Source organism: Gouania willdenowi, chromosome 10 (genome assembly GCF_900634775.1).
Source record: "Gouania willdenowi chromosome 10, fGouWil2.1, whole genome shotgun sequence".
NCBI classification, from domain to species: Eukaryota; Metazoa; Chordata; class Actinopteri; order Blenniiformes; family Gobiesocidae; genus Gouania; species Gouania willdenowi.
This window is the reverse complement of record NC_041053.1, coordinates 27,214,617-27,235,242: the sequence shown is the minus strand read 5'-3', so window position 1 is coordinate 27,235,242 and position 20,626 is coordinate 27,214,617. Positions and strand designations below refer to the sequence as shown.

Genomic DNA, 20,626 nt, shown 5'->3' with positions numbered 1-20,626 from the left:
TATTTTCAAAAATTTAAAAAAAAAAAAAATTGAGTTAGGACCATCATTAGACCCTAAAAACTACTGCAAATATAATGCAAATACTTAAACAGGGCTAAATAAGCAGTAAGGCACAAAAAATGACAAAAAACAAAAATCACCCAAAATAAAAAGTAAAGATATAGCAAGGATTTTTTTCAAAAAAATTCCAAAAAAAAAAAAAATTGAGTTAGGACCATCATTAGACCCTAAAAACTACTGCAAATATAATGCAAATACTTAAACAGGGCTAAATAAGCAGTAAGGCACAAAAAATGACAAAAAACAAAAATCAAGCAAAATAAAAAGTAAGGCTATAGCAAGGCATTTTTTTCAAAAATTTCAAAAAAAAAAATTGAGTTAGGACCATCATTAGACCCAAAAAACTACTGCAAATATAATGCACATACTTAAACGGGGCTAAATAAGCAGTAAGGCACAAAAAATGACGGAAAACAAAAATCACCCTAAACAAAAAGTAAGGCTATAGCAAGGCATTTTTTTCAAAAAAATTCCAAAAAAAAAAAATTGAGTTAGGACCATCATTAGACCCTAAAAACTACTGCAAATATAATGTACATACTTGAAAGGGGCTGAAAAGGCTATAAGGCACAAAAAATTACAAAAAACAAAAATCACCCAAAATAAAAAGTAAGGCTATAGCACGGCATTTTTTTTCAAAGATTTAAAAAAAAAAAAAAAAAAAAATTGAGTTAGGACCATCATTAGACCCTTAAAACTACTGCAAATATAATGCACATACTTAAACTGGGCTGAGAAAGCAGTAAGAAACAAAAAATGACAAAAAACAAAAATCACCAAAAAATCAAAAGTAAGGCTATAACAAGGCATATATTTGAAAAAATTTCCCGAAAAAAAAAATTGAGTTAGGACCATCATTAGACCCTATAAACTACTGCCAATATAATGCACATATTTAAAAATAGCTCAGAAAGCAGTAAGGGAAAAAAATGACAAAAAAATAAAATCACCCAAAAATCGGAGGCAAGGTTATAGTAAGGCATATTTTTCAAAAATTTCCAAAAAAAAAAATTGAGTTAGGACCATCATTAGACCCTAAAAACTACTGCCAATATAATGCACATACTTCAAAATGAGCTAAGAAAGCAGTAAGGGTGTTACGGCTGGTGCCTCCTGGCCTCTCAGCCTGCCCTTTCTCTTTTCTCCTAACACACCTGACTCACATCAGTAATCAGGTAGGAGAGGGAGGAGGAGCTGTATAAAAGGCTGAGAGGACCAGAAAGCAGGAGGCACAATGACTGACCAGCAGCAGGCATGTGGGGAGAGTTCTTCAGCTCCCCACTGGACATCTTTGTAAGTTTGTTGTTTTAGTTTGGACTGGAGATTTCTGGTAGTCCTGTTTTCGTGTTCCTGTAGTTTAGTATTTTGTATATTTGTAGTTGAGAGGGAGGACTCTGGGACGACGGCCCTGTATAGGGTTGGCGCCGTGTCCTCCCAACTTTTGTTTAGTTTGGCCAGTGGCTCTAGTCACTTTTATTTTTGTTCTGCTGGTACTTTTATATTTTTGTTAATAAATACTTTTGATAATCGTTGTTTTTTGTGTGGTGTCTTGTTTATGTTGCGGCCCCTCAAGTCTTGAATAACATCATAGAGGGGGTTGTAACAAAGAATCAAAAAATGACAAAAACCTAAAATCATCCAGAATTGGAGAAAGGCATATTTTTCAAAAATTAACAAAAAAAAAGTGAAGACTATTATTAGACCCTAAAAATTAGTGCAAATATAATGCACATACTTAAACAGGGCTAAATAAGCTGTAAGGCACAAAAAACAAAAATCACCCAAAATAAAAAGTAAGGCTATAGCAAGGCATTTTTTTCAAAAAAAATTCCAAAAAAAAAATTGAGTTAGGACCATCATTAGACACTAAAAACTACTGCAAATATAATGCACATACTTAATAAGGGCTAAAAAGGCTATAAGGCACAAAAAATGACAAAAAACAAAAATCACCCAAAATAAAAAGTAAGGCTATAGCAAGGCATTTTTTTCAAAAATTTCAAAAAAAAAAAATTGAGTTAGGACCATCATTAGACCCTAAAAACTACTGCAAATATAATGCACATACTTATTAAGGGCTAAAAAGGCTATAAGGCACAAAAAATGACAAAAAACAAAAATCACCAAAAATAAAAAGTAAGGCTATAGCAAGGAATTTTTTTCAAAAATTTCAAAAAAAAAAAAAATTGTTAGGACCATCATTAGACCCTAAAAACTACTGCAATTATAATGCACATACTTAAAAGGGGCTGAAAAAGCTATAAGGCACAAAAAATTACAAAAAACAAAAATCACCAAAAATAAAAAGTAAGGCTTTAGCAAGTCATTTTTTTCAAAAAATTCCAAAAAAAAAAATTGAGTTAGGACCATCATTAGTCCCTAAAAACTACTGCAAATATAATGCACATACTTAAACAGGGCTAAAAGAGCAGTAAGGCACAAACATTTACAAAAAACAAAAATCACCAAAAATAAAAAGTAAGGCTTTAGCAAGGCATTTTTTTCAAAAATTAAAAAAAAAAAAAAAATTGAGTTAGGTCCATCATTAGACCCTAAAAACTACTGCAAATATAATGCAAATACTTAAACAGGGCTAAATAAGCAGTAAGGCAAAAAAAATGACAAAAAACAAAAATCACCCAAAATAAAAAGTAAGGCTATAGCAAGGCATTTTTTTCAAAAAAATTCCAAAAAAAAAAATTGAGTTAGGACCATCATTAGACCCAAAAAACAACTGCAAATATAATGCACATACTTAAACAGGGCTAAAAGAGCAGTAAGGCACAAAAAATGACAAGAAACAAAAATCACCCAAAATAAAAAGTAAGGCTATAGCAAGGCATTTTTTTCAAAAATTTCAAAAAAAAAAAAATTGAGTTCGGACCATCATTAGACCCTAAAAACTACTGCAAATATAATGCACATACTTAATAAGGGCTAAAACGGCTATAAGGCACAAAAAATGACAAAAAACAAAAATCACCCAAAATAAAAAGTAAGGCTATAGCAAGACATTTTTTTCAAAAATTTCAAAAAAAAAAAAAATTGAGTTCGGACCATCATTAGACCCTAAAAACTACGGCAAATATAATGCACATACTTAAAAGGGGCTAAAAAGGCTATAAGGCACAAACATTTACAAAAAACAAAAATCACCCAAAATAAAAAGTTAGGCTTTAGCAAGGCATTTTTTTCAAAAATTTCAAGAAAAAAAAAAATTGAGTTAGGACCATCATTAGACCCTAAAAATTACTGCAAATATAATGCACATACTTAAACAGGGCTAAATAAGCAGTAAGGCACAAAAAATGACAGAAAACAAAAATCACCCAAAACAAAAAGTAAGGCTATAGCAAGGCATTTTTTTCAAAAAAATTCCAAAAAAAAAAAATTGAGTTCGGACCATCATTAGACCCAAAAAACTACTGCAAATATAATGCACATACTTAAACAGGGCTAAAAGAGCAGTAAGGCACAAAAAATGACAGAAAACAAAAATCACCCAAAACAAAAAGTAAGGCTATAGCAAGGCATTTTTTTCAAAAAAAATTCCAAAAAAAAAAATTGAGTTAGGACCATCATTAGACACTAAAAACTACTGCAAATATAATGCACATACTTAATAAGGGCTAAAAAGGCTATAAGGCAAAAAAAATGACAAAAAACAAAAATCACCCAAAATAAAAAGTAAGGCTATAGCAAGGCATTTTTTTCAAAAATTAAAAAAAAAAAAAAATTGAGTTAGGACCATCATTAGACCCTAAAAACTACTGCAAATATAATGCACCTACTTAATAAGGGCTAAAAAGGCTATAAGGCACAAAAAATGACAAAAAACACAAATCACCCAAAATTAAAAGTAAGGCTTTAGCAAGGAATTTTTTTCAAAAATTTCAAAAAAAAAAAAATTGAGTTAGGACCATCATTAGACCCTAAAAACTACTGCAATTATAATGCACATACTTAATAAGGGCTAAAAAGGCTATAAGGCACAAAAAATGACAATAAACAAAAATCACCCAAAATAAAAAGTAAGGCTTTAGCAAGGCATTTTTTTTCAAAAATTTAAAAAAAAAAAAAATTGAGTTAGGACCATCATTAGACCCTAAAAACTACTGCAAATATAATGCAAACACTTAAACAGGGCTAAATAAGCAGTAAGGCACAAAAAATGACAAAAAACAAAAATCACCCAAAATAAAAAGTAAGGCTATAGCAAGGCATTTTTTTCAAAAAAATTCCCAAAAAAAAAAATTGAATTAGGACCATCATTAGACCCAAAAAACTACTGCAAATATAATGCACATACTTAAACAGGGCTAAAAGAGCAGTAAGGCACAAAAAAAGACAGAAAACAAAAATCACCCAAAACAAAAAGTAAGGCTATAGCAAGGCATTTTTTTCAAAAAAAATTCCAAAAAAAAAAAATTGAGTTAGGACCATCATTAGACCCTAAAAACTACTGCAAATATAATGCACATAGCTGTACTTAATAAGGGCTAAAAAGGCTATAAGGCACAAAAAATGACAAAAAAACAAAAATCACCCAAAATAAAAAGTAAGGCTTTAGCAAGGAATTTTTTTCAAAAATTTCAAAAAAAAAAAAATTGTTAGGACCATCATTAGACCCTAAAAACTACTGCAATTATAATGCACATACTTAAAAGGGGCTGAAAAAGCTATAAGGCACAAAAAATTACAAAAAACAAAAATCACGAAAAATAAAAAGTAAGGCTTTAGCAAGGCATTTTTTTCAAAAATTAAAAAAAAAAAAAAAATTGAGTTAGGTCCATCATTAGACCCTAAAAACTACTGCAAATATAATGCAAATACTTAAACAGGGCTAAATAAGCAGTAAGGCAAAAAAAATGACAAAAAAACAAAAATCACCCAAAATAAAAAGTAAGGCTATAGCAAGGCATTTTTTTCAAAAAAATTCCAAAAAAAAAAAATTCAGTTAGGACCATCATTAGACCCTAAAAACTACTGCAAATATAATGCACATAATTAATAAGGGCTAAAAAGGCTATAAGGCACTTTTTTTCAAAAATTAAAAAAAAAAAAAAATTGAGTTAGGACCATCATTAGACCCTAAAAACTACTGCAATTATAATGCACATACTTAATAAGGGCTAAAAAGGCTATAAGGCACAAAAAATGACAAAAAACAAAAATCACCCAAAATAAAAAGTAAGGCTATAGCAAGGCATTTTTTTCAAAAATTTCAAAAAAAAAAAAAATTGAGTTAGGACCATCATTAGACCCTAAATACTACTGCAAATATAATGCACATAGCTAAACTGGGCTAAGAAATCAGTAAGGCACAAAAAATGACAAAAAACAAAAATCACGCAAAATAAAAAGTAAGGCTTTAGCAAGGCATTTTTTTCAAAAATTAAATTGAGTTAGGACCATCATTAGACCCTATAAACTACTGCAAATATAATGCAAATACTTAAACAGGGCAAAATAAGCGGTAAGGCACAAAAAATTACAAAAAACAAAAATCACCCAAAATAAAAAGTAAGGCTATAGCAAGGCATTTTTTTCAAAAAAAATTCCAAAAAAAAAAAATTGAGTTAGGACCATCATTAGACCCTAAAAAATACTGCAAATATAATGCACATACTTAAAAGGGGCTGAAAAAGCTATAAGGCACAAAAAATTACAAAAAACAAAAATCACCAAAAATAAAAAGTAAGTCTTTAGCAAGGCATTTTTTTCAAAAAAAAAAAAAAAAAAAAAAAAAAATTGAGTTAGGATCATCATTAGACCCTAAATACTACTGCAAATATAATGCACATAGCTAAACTGGGCTAAGAAATCAGTAAGGCACAAAAAATGACAAAAAACAAAAATCACGAAAAATAAAAAGTAAGGCTTTAGCAAGGCATTTTTTTCAAAAATTAAAAAAAAAAAAAAAAATTGAGTTAGGTCCATCATTAGACCCTAAAAACTACTGCAAATATAATGCAAATACTTAAACAGGGCTAAATAAGCAGTAAGGCACAAAAAATGACAAAAAACAAAAATCACGCAAAATAAAAAGTAAGGCTTTAGCAAGGCATTATTTTCAAAAATTAAAAAAAAAAAAAAAAATGAGTTAGGACCATCATTAGACCCTAAATACTACTGCAAATATAATGCAAATACTTAAACAGGGCAAAATAAGCGGTAAGGCACAAAAAATTACAAAAAACAAAAATCACCCAAAATAAAAAGTAAGGCTATAGCAAGGCATTTTTTTCAAAAAAAATTCCAAAAAAAAAAAATTGAGTTAGGACCATCATTAGACCCTAAAAAATACTGCAAATATAATGCACATACTTAAAAGGGGCTGAAAAAGCTATAAGGCACAAAAAATTACAAAAAACAAAAATCACCAAAAATAAAAAGTAAGTCTTTAGCAAGGCATTTTTTTCAAAAAAAAAAAAAAAAAAAAAAAAAATTGAGTTAGGACCATCATTAGACCCTAAATACTACTGCAAATATAATGCACATAGCTAAACTGGGCTAAGAAATCAGTAAGGCACAAAAAATGACAAAAAACAAAAATCACGAAAAATAAAAAGTAAGGCTTTAGTAAGGCGTTTTTTTCAAAAATTAAAAAAAAAAAAAAAAATTGAGTTAGGTCCATCATTAGACCCTAAAAACTACTGCAAATATAATGCAAATACTTAAACAGGGCTAAATAAGCAGTAAGGCAAAAAAAATGACAAAAAACAAAAATCACCCAAAATAAAAAGTAAGGCTATAGCAAGGCATTTTTTTCAAAAAAATTCCAAAAAAAAAAAATTCAGTTAGGACCATCATTAGACCCTAAAAACTACTGCAATTATAATGCACATACTTAATAAGGGCTAAAAAGGCTATAAGGCACAAAAAATGACAAAAAACACAAATCACCCAAAATAAAAAGTAAGGCTTTAGCAAGGAATTTTTTTCAAAAATTTCAAAAAAAAAAAAATTGAGTTAGGACCATCATTAGACCCTAAAAACTACTGCAATTATAATGCACATACTTAATAAGGGCTAAAAAGGCTATAAGGCACAAAAAATGACAATAAACAAAAATCACACAAAATAAAAGGTAAGGCTTTAGCAAGGCATTTTTTTTCAAAAATTTAAAAAAAAAAAAAATTGAGTTAGGACCATCATTAGACCCTAAAAAATACTGCAAATATAATGCACATACTTAAAAGGGGCTGAAAAAGCTATAAGGCACAAAAAATTACAAAAAACAAAAATCACCAAAAATAAAAAGTAAGTCTTTAGCAAGGCATTTTTTTCAAAAAAAAAAAAAATTGAGTTAGGACCATCATTAGACCCTAAATACTACTGCAAATATAATGCACATAGCTAAACTGGGCTAAGAAATCAGTAAGGCACAAAAAATGACAAAAAACAAAAATCACGCAAAATAAAAAGTAAGGCTTTAGCAAGGCATTTTTTTCAAAAATTAAAAAAAAAAAAAAATTGAGTTAGGACCATCATTAGACCCTATAAACTACTGCAAATATAATGCAAATACTTAAACAGGGCAAAATAAGCGGTAAGGCACAAAAAATTACAAAAAACAAAAATCACCCAAAATAAAAAGTAAGGCTATAGCAAGGCATTTTTTTCAAAAAAAATTCCAAAAAAAAAAAATTGAGTTAGGACCATCATTAGACCCTAAAAAATACTGCAAATATAATGCACATACTTAAAAGGGGCTGAAAAAGCTATAAGGCACAAAAAATTACAAAAAACAAAAATCACCAAAAATAAAAAGTAAGTCTTTAGCAAGGCATTTTTTTCAAAAAAAAAAAAAAAAAAAAAAAAAAAATTGAGTTAGGACCATCATTAGACCCTAAATACTACTGCAAATATAATGCACATAGCTAAACTGGGCTAAGAAATCAGTAAGGCACAAAAAATGACAAAAAACAAAAATCACGAAAAATAAAAAGTAAGGCTTTAGTAAGGCATTATTTTCAAAAATTTAAAAAAAAAAAAAAATTGAGTTAGGACCATCATTAGACCCTAAAAACTACTGCAAATATAATGCAAATACTTAAACAGGGCTAAATAAGCAGTAAGGCAAAAAAAATGACAAAAAACAAAAATCACCCAAAATAAAAAGTAAGGCTATAGCAAGGCATTTTTTTCAAAAAAATTCCAAAAAAAAAAAATTCAGTTAGGACCATCATTAGACCCTAAAAACTACTGCAATTATAATGCACATACTTAATAAGGGCTAAAAAGGCTATAAGGCACAAAAAATGACAAAAAACACAAATCACCCAAAATAAAAAGTAAGGCTTTAGCAAGGAATTTTTTTCAAAAATTTCAAAAAAAAAAAAATTGAGTTAGGACCATCATTAGACCCTAAAAACTACTGCAATTATAATGCACATACTTAATAAGGGCTAAAAAGGCTATAAGGCACAAAAAATGACAATAAACAAAAATCACCCAAAATAAAAAGTAAGGCTTTAGCAAGGCATTTTTTTTCAAAAATTTAAAAAAAAAAAAAATTGAGTTAGGACCATCATTAGACCCTAAAAACTACTGCAAATATAATGCAAACACTTAAACAGGGCTAAATAAGCAGTAAGGCACAAAAAATGACAAAAAACAAAAATCACCCAAAATAAAAAGTAAGGCTATAGCAAGGCATTTTTTTCAAAAAAATTCCCAAAAAAAAAAATTGAATTAGGACCATCATTAGACCCAAAAAACTACTGCAAATATAATGCACATACTTAAACAGGGCTAAATAAGCAGTAAGGCACAAAAAATGACAGAAAACAAAAATCACCCAAAACAAAAAGTAAGGCTATAGCAAGGCATTTTTTTCAAAAAAAATTCCAAAAAAAAAAAATTGAGTTAGGACCATCATTAGACCCTAAAAAATACTGCAAATATAATGCACATACTTAAAAGGGGCTGAAAAAGCTATAAGGCACAAAAAATTACAAAAAACAAAAATCACCAAAAATAAAAAGTAAGTCTTTAGCAAGGCATTTTTTTCAAAAAAAAAAAAAATTGAGTTAGGACCATCATTAGACCCTAAATACTACTGCAAATATAATGCACATAGCTAAACTGGGCTAAGAAATCAGTAAGGCACAAAAAATGACAAAAAACAAAAATCACGCAAAATAAAAAGTAAGGCTTTAGCAAGGCATTTTTTTCAAAAATTAAAAAAAAAAAAAAATTGAGTTAGGACCATCATTAGACCCTATAAACTACTGCAAATATAATGCAAATACTTAAACAGGGCAAAATAAGCGGTAAGGCACAAAAAATTACAAAAAACAAAAATCACCCAAAATAAAAAGTAAGGCTATAGCAAGGCATTTTTTTCAAAAAAAATTCCAAAAAAAAAAAATTGAGTTAGGACCATCATTAGACCCTAAAAAATACTGCAAATATAATGCACATACTTAAAAGGGGCTGAAAAAGCTATAAGGCACAAAAAATTACAAAGAACAAAAATCACCAAAAATAAAAAGTAAGTCTTTAGCAAGGCATTTTTTTCAAAAAAAAAAAAAAAAAAAAAAAAAATTGAGTTAGGACCATCATTAGACCCTAAATACTACTGCAAATATAATGCACATAGCTAAACTGGGCTAAGAAATCAGTAAGGCACAAAAAATGACAAAAAACAAAAATCACGCAAAATAAAAAGTAAGGCTTTAGCAAGGCATTTTTTTCAAAATTTAAAAAAAAAAAAAATTGAGTTAGGACCATCATTAGACCCTATAAACTACTGCAAATATAATGCAAATACTTAAACAGGGCAAAATAAGCGGTAAGGCACAAAAAATTACAAAAAACAAAAATCACCCAAAATAAAAAGTAAGGCTATAGCAAGGCATTTTTTTCAAAAAAAATTCCAAAAAAAAAAATTGAGTTAGGACCTTTATTAGACCCTAAAAACTACTGCAAATATAATGCAAATACTTAAACAGGGCTAAATAAGCAGTAAGGCACAAAAAATGACAAAAAACAAAAATCACCCAAAATAAAAAGTAAGGCTATAGCAAGGCATTTTTTTCAAAAATTTCAAAAAAAAAAAAAATTGAATTAGGACCGTCATTAGACCCAAAAAACTACTGCAAATATAATGCACATACTTAAACAGGGCTAAATAAGCTGTAAGGCACAAAAAATGACAAAAAACAAAAATCACCCAAAATAAAAAGTAAGGCTATAGCAAGGCATTTTTTTCAAAAAAATTCCAAAAAAAAAAAATTGAGTTAGGACCATCATTAGACCCAAAAAACTACTGCAAATATAATGCACATACTTAAACAGGGCTAAAAAAGCTGTAAGGCACAAAAAATGACAAAAAACAAAAATCAACCAAAATAAAAAGTAAGGCTTTAGCAAGGCATTTTTTTCAAAAATTTCAAAAAAAAAAAACATTGAGTTAGGACCATCATTAGACCCTAAAAACGACTGCAAATATAATCCAAATACTTAAACAGGGCTAAATAAGCGGTAAGGCACAAAAACTGACAAAAAACAAAAATCACCCAAAATCAGAGGTAAGGCATACATTTTACATTTTTTTTTTTTTTTTTTTTGAGATAAGAATATCATAAGACTTTAAAATCTAGCGCAAGTAAGATGCACACACTTAAATTGAGGTGAATATGCAGTCAGGCATGAAAAATGAGAAAAACATGAGAAAAAAGTGACAAACACCCCAAATCAGAGATCAGGCTATAGTAAGACATAAAAAATGTGAAAATTTTATTTTATTTTGTTTCTGAGATGATAATATCATAAGACCCCAAAAACTAGTTCAAATATGATGCACACACTTAAATTCAGTGAAAACGCAGTTAGACATGAGACAAAATGAGAAAAAAGTGACAAAAACTCCACATGGGATGTAAGGCTATAAAAGGCATAAAAAGTGGGGGTAAAAAATAGATTTTTTTTTCTGAGATAAGTCTTTCACAAGAACCTAAAAACTAGTGCAAATATGATGCGCACACCTAGACGGGAGTGAAAATGCAGTAATGCATGAACAATGAGAAAAAAGTGACAAACACCCCAAGGCGCATGCGCATTGGTTGAAAGTCGTGAAGCCCTCCGCCGCCATTTTGGTATACTGGACGGCTACATCATGCCTGTCTGTGTCGCTTTTGGCTGCTCAAATTCATCATTTTCGGGCTGTGGGAAATCGTTTCACAGGTAATTAGTGGTTTTATCTATAAAAACATACACTATTGATTTAGACTCTGCTAACAAATGTTCGGCAGCTTCTGGAGCAACACATGGCCCAAGTCTGGGTCGGCCCGTGGCAGTAAAAGCAAATGCTAAGAGCTATATATATATATATATATATACTGAGCAACTGAAACTGATATTTTTTTTTAATTATAAATTATATAATATAATAATTGCAATGTATTGATAAATAACAATTATTTTGGTACTTCCGGTTAATTTGCATATTAGCTAAATATTTAGTTTGACCCGTAACATTTGGATGTATGATTTAACATTTAAATGTAACATTTAGATTTAATATCGACATATTTTGACGAGAAAATATATCACAACTTTCACAAATATTGTTGTAAATCTGGTCAAAAGTAACGTTTTTTTACACATGGTTTGTTGGTAGATATTGCAAAATGTTGCTGTTTATTTTAGCATGGGCAACTTTACAATCAGCACCCCATAGAATACTAAATAAAATGCTCAATAAAGAGTTAAACTTGGTTTCCAAAATAAATCAGTCATAATGTTTTATGCTCTGGTAACAATGGCTACTTTGCCCAATAGTTTTTATTTCTTGACTTAACTTCTGAGAAGATCTGTTTAAATTTGTGAACTACTTTGGACTCAAAATATTTAAATTTTAATTTTTTTTATTTAAAGGGCCAAACCTAGCCTACTTCATTAGAGCCCACATGTAAAGCCCAACTACGGCTAAAAGCTAAATCAAATTGAAAAGATGCTAAAAAAAATTTTTTTTTTCTAATTCAACCTGCAGGTTTCCCTTTAAAGACCCAGATCGCCTCAGTCGGTGGGTGGAAAATATTCACAGGAAGAAGTGGCAACCATCGAGGAAATCTTTGATCTGCTCAGATCACTTTGAAGAGGCGCATTTTGACAGGACTGGACAAACGGTTCGTCTCCGAGATGAAGCAGAGCCAACCATTTTCCCAAGTTTCCCTAAACATCTTCAAAGAAAGGTATGGTGTCATAGTTTAGGGTCTTGCTCCTTCATACCACAGTCATTACATTCACTTTTGAAATATATGACACTGTGTTTTCCTTGAGTTCAGACTGTTTAAGCATGAGCCATGAACTTTAAGATGCGTGTGTAATGTGCATATTGAAGCGAATCTATGACTCTGCAGATTTTGTGTGCACTGTATTGTTTATAATCATGTCTCATAATTTGAACTCTGACAACTTTACAGTGATGTTAGCCTGTAAAAATGATGCATACTCAATGTGTGTTTCAGTTAGCACGGCAAAGGAAAAGAAATAAGAAGCCACCGCTGGTGCAAGCAGAGCAGCAACCCTGTACACAAACAACCAGTACATCAGGATCAAATGCCATCCACCCCCTCCAGGAACACTCGTATAATATCGACAGCCTCGGGAATCTTAAAAGAAAACTCGCTACCTCTATAGATACCATCATTTCACTCCAAAAGAAGTTAAAGTGTACTCAACAAAAGTCAAGGAGGCTCCAGAAAAGAGTGGAATCTTTAAAAAAAGTTGTGAAAGAACTGAAAGCTAAAAATGTGGTTAAATAAGAGATCAGTGTGTGGGTATATACAACTGGTACATGGCGGCATTTGGTTATTGCACATTTAGTAAATAAAGATGTACACTGCTCAAAAATAATAATAAAGGGAAACACAAATCCTAGATCCATTGAATATATTTCATAGTGGAATGTGTTGAGAACAAATGGATATCAAAATCCTTGTCCCATGGAACTCTGGATTCAGAATCATACTTGAAATAACAATAGAAAAATTTACAGGCAGATCTAACTTTTGTGGAAATTCCTTAAGTGCAAATGAGGCTCAGTAGTGTGTGTATGTGACCTGAACATGCATTTATGCTTTCCCTATAATGCCTGGACATGGTCCTTGATGATGGGCGTTCTCCTCCCAGACCTGGATCCCAGCATCGGAAAACTCCTGGAGAGTCTGTGGTGTTGGTGGATAGAACGAGACATGATTTCCCAGATTGGCTGGATTGGATTGTGGTCTGACGAACTAGCAGGCATAGCATCAATGCCTTCACCAAAGAGGAACTGCAGATGCACTCCAGTCACGTGAGGCCTAACATTGTCACGCATCAGAGGAAACCCAGGAATCGCTGCACAGGAATATGGTTCCATCACTGACCCACCACCAAACCACTCATGCTGGATGTTGCAGGAAACAGAACGTGCCAGACTTCAGAGTCTTGGACACGGACTCCTTTAAAGCTCTGACTGCCTGTGTATGAGCTGTATGTTTATTAGTGTGTTTTGTGTTAGATGTGCTTCACGCGTGTATATACACGAGTGCATGTGTGAAAGAATATACACGTGAAAGTTTTATCTCCAAAAGCATTGTATGTTAAGTGATAATTTAATACAAATAACTGATTTTTCAATATTAAGTAAAACTTTACAATTAGAACTAATAAAACAGTATGTTTAATACAGAAATTAAAGTCAGTCATCTTGATCAGTGTTTAGAGGTTCGATGGCACTACAGTTTGTGGACAAATAAATGAAAGCATTGAAAATATGGAGTTCATGTTTATTTGTAGTTGACAATGATAATATTGATGATGGAGATTATCTTGAGTAGAACATGAACTGAAATACATGGGTCAGTCTTGGTCCCACATCAGGAGGGAGATGACAGAAATGATAAAAATTATAGAAATAAATCTATTCAGGAGGCACTAAATACGGCTTCATTTCACTTATTTATAAAATGAAATTCTTTAAAATGTGTTATCACTCATTCATTATGCGCTATAGTAGTTTTATCATAATATTCTGAGCAAAATATTTTAGTCCAACAAAGGGGGGGGGGGGTATTTGGAGAACCAGTGATTCTTGATCATAAACAGCTCTGAACCATCTTTATATATATATATATATATATAAAAAAAAAATACATGTTGAAACAAGGTCAAGCTGAACTTTATTTTCTTTGACGACTATGAACATTATAAAAATAAATACATGACTCACAATCAGAGAATCATATTACAAACTGTTATCAAAAAATTATGTGTCGGCCAGAGTGAAAGATTGAACACATGCATATTGTCCCAAAACAAAATCTGCCTCATGACAGACTTAGTGGCAGGAATATAAAATCTCCATTATACTTGGACAGTTATGCACGTTCACCAATATTTTAGCCTGACGAGTGTTCAGCTGTTGCTCGACCCCGAGTGTGTTCTCACTGACTGTCCTCCTGCTCTAGTCCGTGCTTCTCAATGTAACGTCTGAAAGAAAAAGAAAAGAAAAAAAAACAATGAAATGCATCATAATATAAAACAGTTCCTTTTTTTCCAAATTGCGTTGTCTTAGTTTAACTTTTTGATTATTTTTTTACCCTTTTATTTCATTTTCAGTCTTCTTCTGTGGTGTGCCAATAAAAGCAAGTAAATAGACACTTCAAAAATGTGCTCTGCAAAGTTAGGATTATGCAGGTACACCGATAATAAAGAAGTAATTCTGCAATGTGCTTTTCTTTCCGTCTACCATTTCAAATCAATAAGTTATATTTCAGGGAAGTTAAAACAACTCACCTTCGTGCAAAATTATACAAGGCTTCTTTTCTTTCTTGGAGGGACAAATGTCTGTCCGCCGGGGATTTCCCAAATGATTTTGCAGCAGGCTGTAAAGGAAGAGAGGATTTCTCAATTTAGTTGAAAGATGACAGATTTTCTATTGAGAACGCAGCAAGCACAGATTGTCCTCATGTAATCCATCTGCTGCATTTCAGTCACAGAAACAATGGGACTCTTTGTGAAGCATGTCCAACACTATTAGCCGTTTTAATGCTAATGTTAGTGTTAAAACAGGTCTTGTTGTTGCTGCTATACTAGGCCACATGATGTCATTTGCTCAACATTTTCATTAAAAAATAAAAACACAAAGCAGATGTTACCTTTAAGGTTGACGTGGAACCAGCAGAATAAGAGCTTCTCTTTGAGGCACCGTACATCGACAATCCAAAAGCCTCCATCGCAGCTTCCTCTTTGTTTTCCAGCAAATTTGTGATGGTGGTGTCTACACAGTTGGTCTTTGCTGTGGACAAACACAAGTGAAGTTTTTACATAGATGTTTAACAAAAGTAAATCATTTATAGAGCATGGATGGTGAAAGTTAACAGAATTCATGGCAGTATAGTTGTGTGTCGGTGTCTTACATAAATCCTTAGTGATGACGTTCATTGGGACGTCGGGCAGCACGTCCTTCACCTGCTGCGCCATTTTAGCAATCCTGCGATCATCTGAGCCCAAACTTGGAACCATAAATCCCAGTCCTACAGTACCAGCAGGACACAGTTATAGGATAGAAAATACACGTAGAGTACATGACACTGCATTGTATTTACTCACTGGTAGATGTTTGAGGAACAGCATGTCTTTTTCTTTTGATATGCTCAGCTTTGTCAGCTTTGGTGATTTTTGTAGAGACCAGTCCAAGCTCACCAGCAAGCACCTTCAAAAGCAACATGAACACGATGAGAAGAATACATGAGGAAGTGCTAAGTTATGCAGCTACTGTGTGTTTAAGAGAACTGTAGAAAAACCAATATTAAATCTGGGTTTACAGAGTCATCTATATCTCATCACCTTGACACAAAGCCTGTTCCAAAGGTTAAAAAAAAAAAAGGCTGCAGCAAAGCACCTCCTGTTACAAATGTGAAGCCACCATCAGTGACTGAAGCCGCGGCTGATGGTGTCTTCACTGAAGCATCCGAAACCACTGTTTAGTCAGGTCACGGATCATTTCAGAAATGATAAACAATGTAGAAATAAATCTATTCAGGAGGCACTAAATACTGTTTCATTCCAATTTTTTTTTTTACAAGGTTACATTTTTTTAAATGTGTGTTAACGCTCATTTATTCCATCATTATTCTTCTTTTCAAAATATTCTGAGCAAAATGGTGTTACTTCGATTCAGAAATAAGAGAAAGGGGGTACTTGAGCCAAACAAGTTTGAGAACCATTGCTTTAACAGACTACGAAACTCAATTTCATTCGTTAAATTTTTTTTTGTTTCTTCGGTTTAATTGACTCATTGTTGAATGTTAGTGTTTGGCACTATAGTCCAGATGTGGCATAATGTTTTTAACCCAATCTTGCACTTCTCATAGTGTTAACCAATGATGACATACGCAGACACGGTGAAAAAAAAAAAAAAAAAAAAAAGACCTTTTTTTTTCTTCCTGTCTGCACATGCTGTCAAAGGTCAACACTACAAGAAGTCCAATCATTATGAGACAGCAATGCATGTTTTGTTATTGCAATAAAATAAATTGATTTATTTTATTGCTTAATTGTGACCATCACCAGCCCTCCCTAAGGAAGGCTAAGAAATCTTTTATTATAGGGAATATATAAAAAGGGAGAGCAGTGTTACACCTAAGTGGAGGGGGAGGGGAAAGGGAGCAGGGAGGAGAGACCCAAGGTAGGAAATAGAAAGGGTGGGGAGAATAGATTTTTTTACAGTGAGGGTGAGATGTGAAGTTGTAGAATATATTGTGCTTATTATGTTGTGTAATCAAGCCAGTATAGTGACAAGTGTGAAGCTTCGCTATAATGGTGGTGGCTGTGGACAGGGGGAATGAGTGAGTGGTAATACCTAAAGCAGGTAAAAAAGACCTTTCCTAATATCAAACAGCAAACACTGATCGTACCTCCTGGACTTTGTTGGCAAACTCCTGCATAGACTCACCATCCTGTCGTGATACAGTGGGCAGCCAACTGGGATGGAAATGGAGAACAAAAGAAATCCATGTAAAGATTTCCTACCACTAACGATGGCCATAGAAAGTAAAGACTCAATCATTAAAAAAGAATGACACAAATTATTTAGTACCTTACATGATACACTGTACAGGGAATAAAAAAAGTCCATAAGAGCTCCATCAGCCAGCTGGACTCTGGTGTGCTCTGTTGTAAAAAATAAATTAAAAAACAACATGAAAGTCAAGAGCATTATATGACAGAGTGAATACAGCCACCTGAAAAAAGCAGAGGAGTAAGCTTCACACCAGGATGTACACACGATTACTGTAGTAATTAAACAGTGCATCACACAACAAGAGGTTGATGAATGTTTACTCTTCTTGTCTGTCACTTCACACTAAAAGTTAGAGACACGACAGCCCTTCCTACTGGATTTAAAGTTTTGTTTACAGAACAAACAGGCATCAGGCAAGTGAACAGCATGCAATCATAGTGACATGTACGTAGTCAAAGGTAAATCTACCAGAGAAATGAAGGGTCTGGTCACACGTAATCCCACAGGTTGGATGGTCTCAGTCAATGAGAAAGGCCAAGAACTGAAACACAAAACAGGTTTAATTCATCTGAAAACATCTGACTTTAATGAACAATGTAGACTCATTACTAACATCATTCATTTTTATTTTTTTAAGAAAAAAAGAGATGAAAAAATGAAGGCAAAAAATACTTTTTTTTAACTGAGAAAAAAATGCTAACATAATTGATAACCAATTAATACTGTAATATAGTAAGATTTTTTGCAGGTCAAAACACAGTTTGGACACTTTCCATATACTGTACAAAAAATGTGCTGTCAGACTCCTTAAGAAGAAAGAGGAGGAAAGCTAAGGTGAGAAAAGCTAACCTGAACTTGAGCAGCCCAGCCCGACCGTTAGTCGTGTCTTCTTCAGGGAAAAGGAGCAGTGGTGAGGTGCTTTCAGAGGAGCAGTACCTCTGAAGGGACTCTCCTATCACTCCCTGATCTGCTAGAGAATGGATCTCCATGAAGCCTCTGGCCCAACACATGAAGCCTGTGGAGCCTTCTAACTGTGGCTAATGGTCATCAAAAGAGAGATGGAAATTACTGACAAATAATATCTGGGTTTTGGCATACTGTCACAGAAATAGATAAAACCCAACACTACTATCCAATAAAGACGAGAAAAATTGTACAGCAACTATTGTTATTACACTACCAAATAAATGTGTACACAGTTGAGCCCTTACAGTGTTGCAGGAAGTCAGGAGGTTGATTATGTTGTGATCAAACTCCGTCACATGATTGCATATGAACAACTTGATGTTTTTGTCTCTAGAGCGAGGATTCCGCTGTCTCACGTGCATCCCCAGGACCGAGCACATAATCCTGACAATGAACCTTAACACAAACAAAGCGAAGGTGAACTTCAGGCAGCCGAATGACGTAGATGTTTCTATAGTGCTTCAAAATGTCAATAATGACATTTGTTCTTATTTTCTGAACTCCTTTGCTTTCATGGGACTGCACTTCTTTTCACCTAATAAACAGTAAATCCAGAGTTTTCAGATATATTTACTCTGTAGGAGGTCAAATCTCACAGTTCGGATAGCAAAGTCATGTACATTTAATCGGGATACAATTATTGCATACATCAGGAATTTCTGATTTATATTTTCAATGAATAAGAAAACTGTTACCAATAACTGTATTCCCCTTTTGTCCAAATAAGATGGCTAAAATTAACAATAGGCTATACTGCAATTAAAATAAGGCTAAATGGTATATCTTATCGCCGTTTTTCCCAAAGAATAACTTATTACATCCCAATTGGACACTGTGAACTAATTATTATTACCACTGACACACACAAGCCTTGCTACATTGTCCACTGCTGCAACAATAACCAAAGCTGGAATGAAGAATGGGTACTTGCCTTCTAAGAAAACTTTCAGGAAGTGCACAGCTAACCAGGAACACGTGAACACCAATAAAAATCCGCAGGAATACTAAACAAATTCCGACTGGAGCATAAATCAGCAACAGCAGGAGAAGAAAGGCATCTTTGGGAAACCTATGCAAAAGAAAAAGATGACATTTAATTAAACTAATTTGGATTAAAAACAAAAGAAAGACTAACTTTACCCTTTTAATGCTGACTAAAGTCAGCTGTAACAAGGTTGGATTTGTGTTTTAATATTTATTTTTAAAAGTCATGACGACCAGAACAATACCATAACTAATTAATAGAACTATAATAAATAACATAATGACTAATTATTATAATGACTTTCCAGTGCAGGCCTTAATATTCCTTGATGGTTAATGTGAACACACCTTTCAGATTGTATCTATACTTATGACAACAGTGCATTTAAAACAAAAGATCCTCACAGCCAACTTCTATTAAAGTGGTTTTATTGTTTTTTTCCCCAGAAATTCATTCAATTAATATGGCAAACAAAGTTTATATCAAAGATATAATGCTTGATGAACAAATATAAATTCTTAAATTCGAAAGTACATTAACTTTAGGCAGTGGCTATCCGTAGGGTTGCCATATCACTATACCGACATTCTATCCTTACGCAGCGTCCTCCATTGGCCAGTTTAGGTCACGTGGTAGGTCAGTCATTGGCTAGTTTAGGTCGCGTGACTAAGAAAACCTTACACTAAACCTAACCCTTAAAATTGTTGCGATATTGGATAATAACTCAACCCTAAACCGTACGTGTACCTACGTACGTGTACTTCGGCAACCGTACAAATAGACACTTGCTTAACTTTACAATGTGTCGGACTTGGATCTTTACATCTTAGCGAGTGATTACACGTGTCACTGTGGGATCGATTACCTCTCGTGGGTAGAAATTCTCAGTGATCGTTTAACTAAAAAAAAAAACAGTATTATTGTTATTAAGGCCTTACAGGCCTCAATGAAGTGCATGTACCACCTGTGTAGGGTACGAGGCCATATTTTGTTTTGGGTTGTTTTTTTTAGATTTAATTAGAAAGCTACTAAGGGATAAACAAATCCCCACAGATGACTGAAGAAAGGTGGATACATAGTATATCCCCTCTATTAACTAATAACATATCATTAGTTGAAAACGAAACAAAACTAAAATATTTTACGAGTGGTCTTTTTTCTCCAGCACCTAGCCTGCTCGCTTCTACTTCGTCAATGTTAATTATCTCATCGTAATGAAAATGATCAACACTTTGTAGTTAGTTGGTGAGAGGTTTTAGGCCCTAGGGTGTAACTGTGCGTTTTTAAACTGGAATCGGCTAGTGTCATTGTGGCTAATTAGCGTTAGCCGCAAGCATTAGCTGTTTGTTAGCATCTGACTTACCGACGAAAGTCAAACATGTCCTCAATCCCTCGAGTCTCCATATCTGCTAGCACAGGCTAAGTACACACACTGAGCCCTCCAGATGAACTAGTCATTCCGTTTAGCACAGCTCTGCTCACACAAACTGTGTGAACTGAACTGCTAAGCGGCCTAATCGATACCTTTGATACTGGGTGTTTGACACGTTAGCTTAGAAATAAGCAAAATGCTAGCTGCGCTGCCTCGGCGGAAA

General features: G+C 32.8%; 2 protein-coding genes across 2 annotated transcripts; one reads left to right on the top strand and one right to left on the bottom strand.

Annotated features, from left to right (window-relative positions):
* The first annotated feature begins 11,144 nt into the window (after window positions 1–11,144).
* Window positions 11,145–13,480, top strand: LOC114471465 (THAP domain-containing protein 2-like). The gene is made up of 3 exons (XM_028460298.1): window positions 11,145–11,253; window positions 12,062–12,263; window positions 12,540–13,480. The coding sequence occupies exons 1-3, from the start codon at window positions 11,186–11,188 to the stop codon at window positions 12,834–12,836; spliced, it is 567 nt and encodes a 188-aa protein (XP_028316099.1). The 5' UTR covers window positions 11,145–11,185; the 3' UTR covers window positions 12,837–13,480.
* Window positions 13,481–14,217: 737 nt separating this feature from the next.
* Window positions 14,218–20,624, bottom strand: aup1 (AUP1 lipid droplet regulating VLDL assembly factor). The gene is made up of 12 exons (XM_028459259.1): window positions 20,395–20,624; window positions 18,978–19,115; window positions 18,292–18,442; window positions 17,930–18,117; window positions 17,549–17,621; window positions 17,156–17,229; window positions 16,974–17,040; window positions 15,667–15,769; window positions 15,474–15,590; window positions 15,213–15,352; window positions 14,851–14,939; window positions 14,218–14,544 (listed from the first exon to the last, which is right to left on the bottom strand). Exons 1-12 carry the CDS (start codon window positions 20,433–20,435, stop codon window positions 14,499–14,501), a joined length of 1,227 nt encoding a protein of 408 aa, XP_028315060.1. The 5' UTR covers window positions 20,436–20,624; the 3' UTR covers window positions 14,218–14,498.
* Window positions 20,625–20,626: the final 2 nt, after the last annotated feature.

Coding starts and splice junctions, on each gene's coding strand:
- LOC114471465 (XM_028460298.1), top strand. CDS start 11,186: ATGCCTGTCTGTGTCGCTTTTGGCTGCTCAAATTCATCATTTTCGGGC. Junction 11,254..12,061: donor TGTGGGAAATCGTTTCACAG/GTAATTAGTGGT, acceptor TTCAACCTGCAG/GTTTCCCTTTAAAGACCCAG. Junction 12,264..12,539: donor CTAAACATCTTCAAAGAAAG/GTATGGTGTCAT, acceptor TGTGTGTTTCAG/TTAGCACGGCAAAGGAAAAG.
- aup1 (XM_028459259.1), bottom strand. CDS start 20,435: ATGGAGACTCGAGGGATTGAGGACATGTTTGACTTTCGTCG. Junction 18,443..18,977: donor CCTGAAAGTTTTCTTAGAAG/GCAAGTACCCAT, acceptor GTTTGTGTTAAG/GTTCATTGTCAGGATTATGT. Junction 17,230..17,548: donor CCAGACCCTTCATTTCTCTG/GTAGATTTACCT, acceptor TTTTTACAACAG/AGCACACCAGAGTCCAGCTG.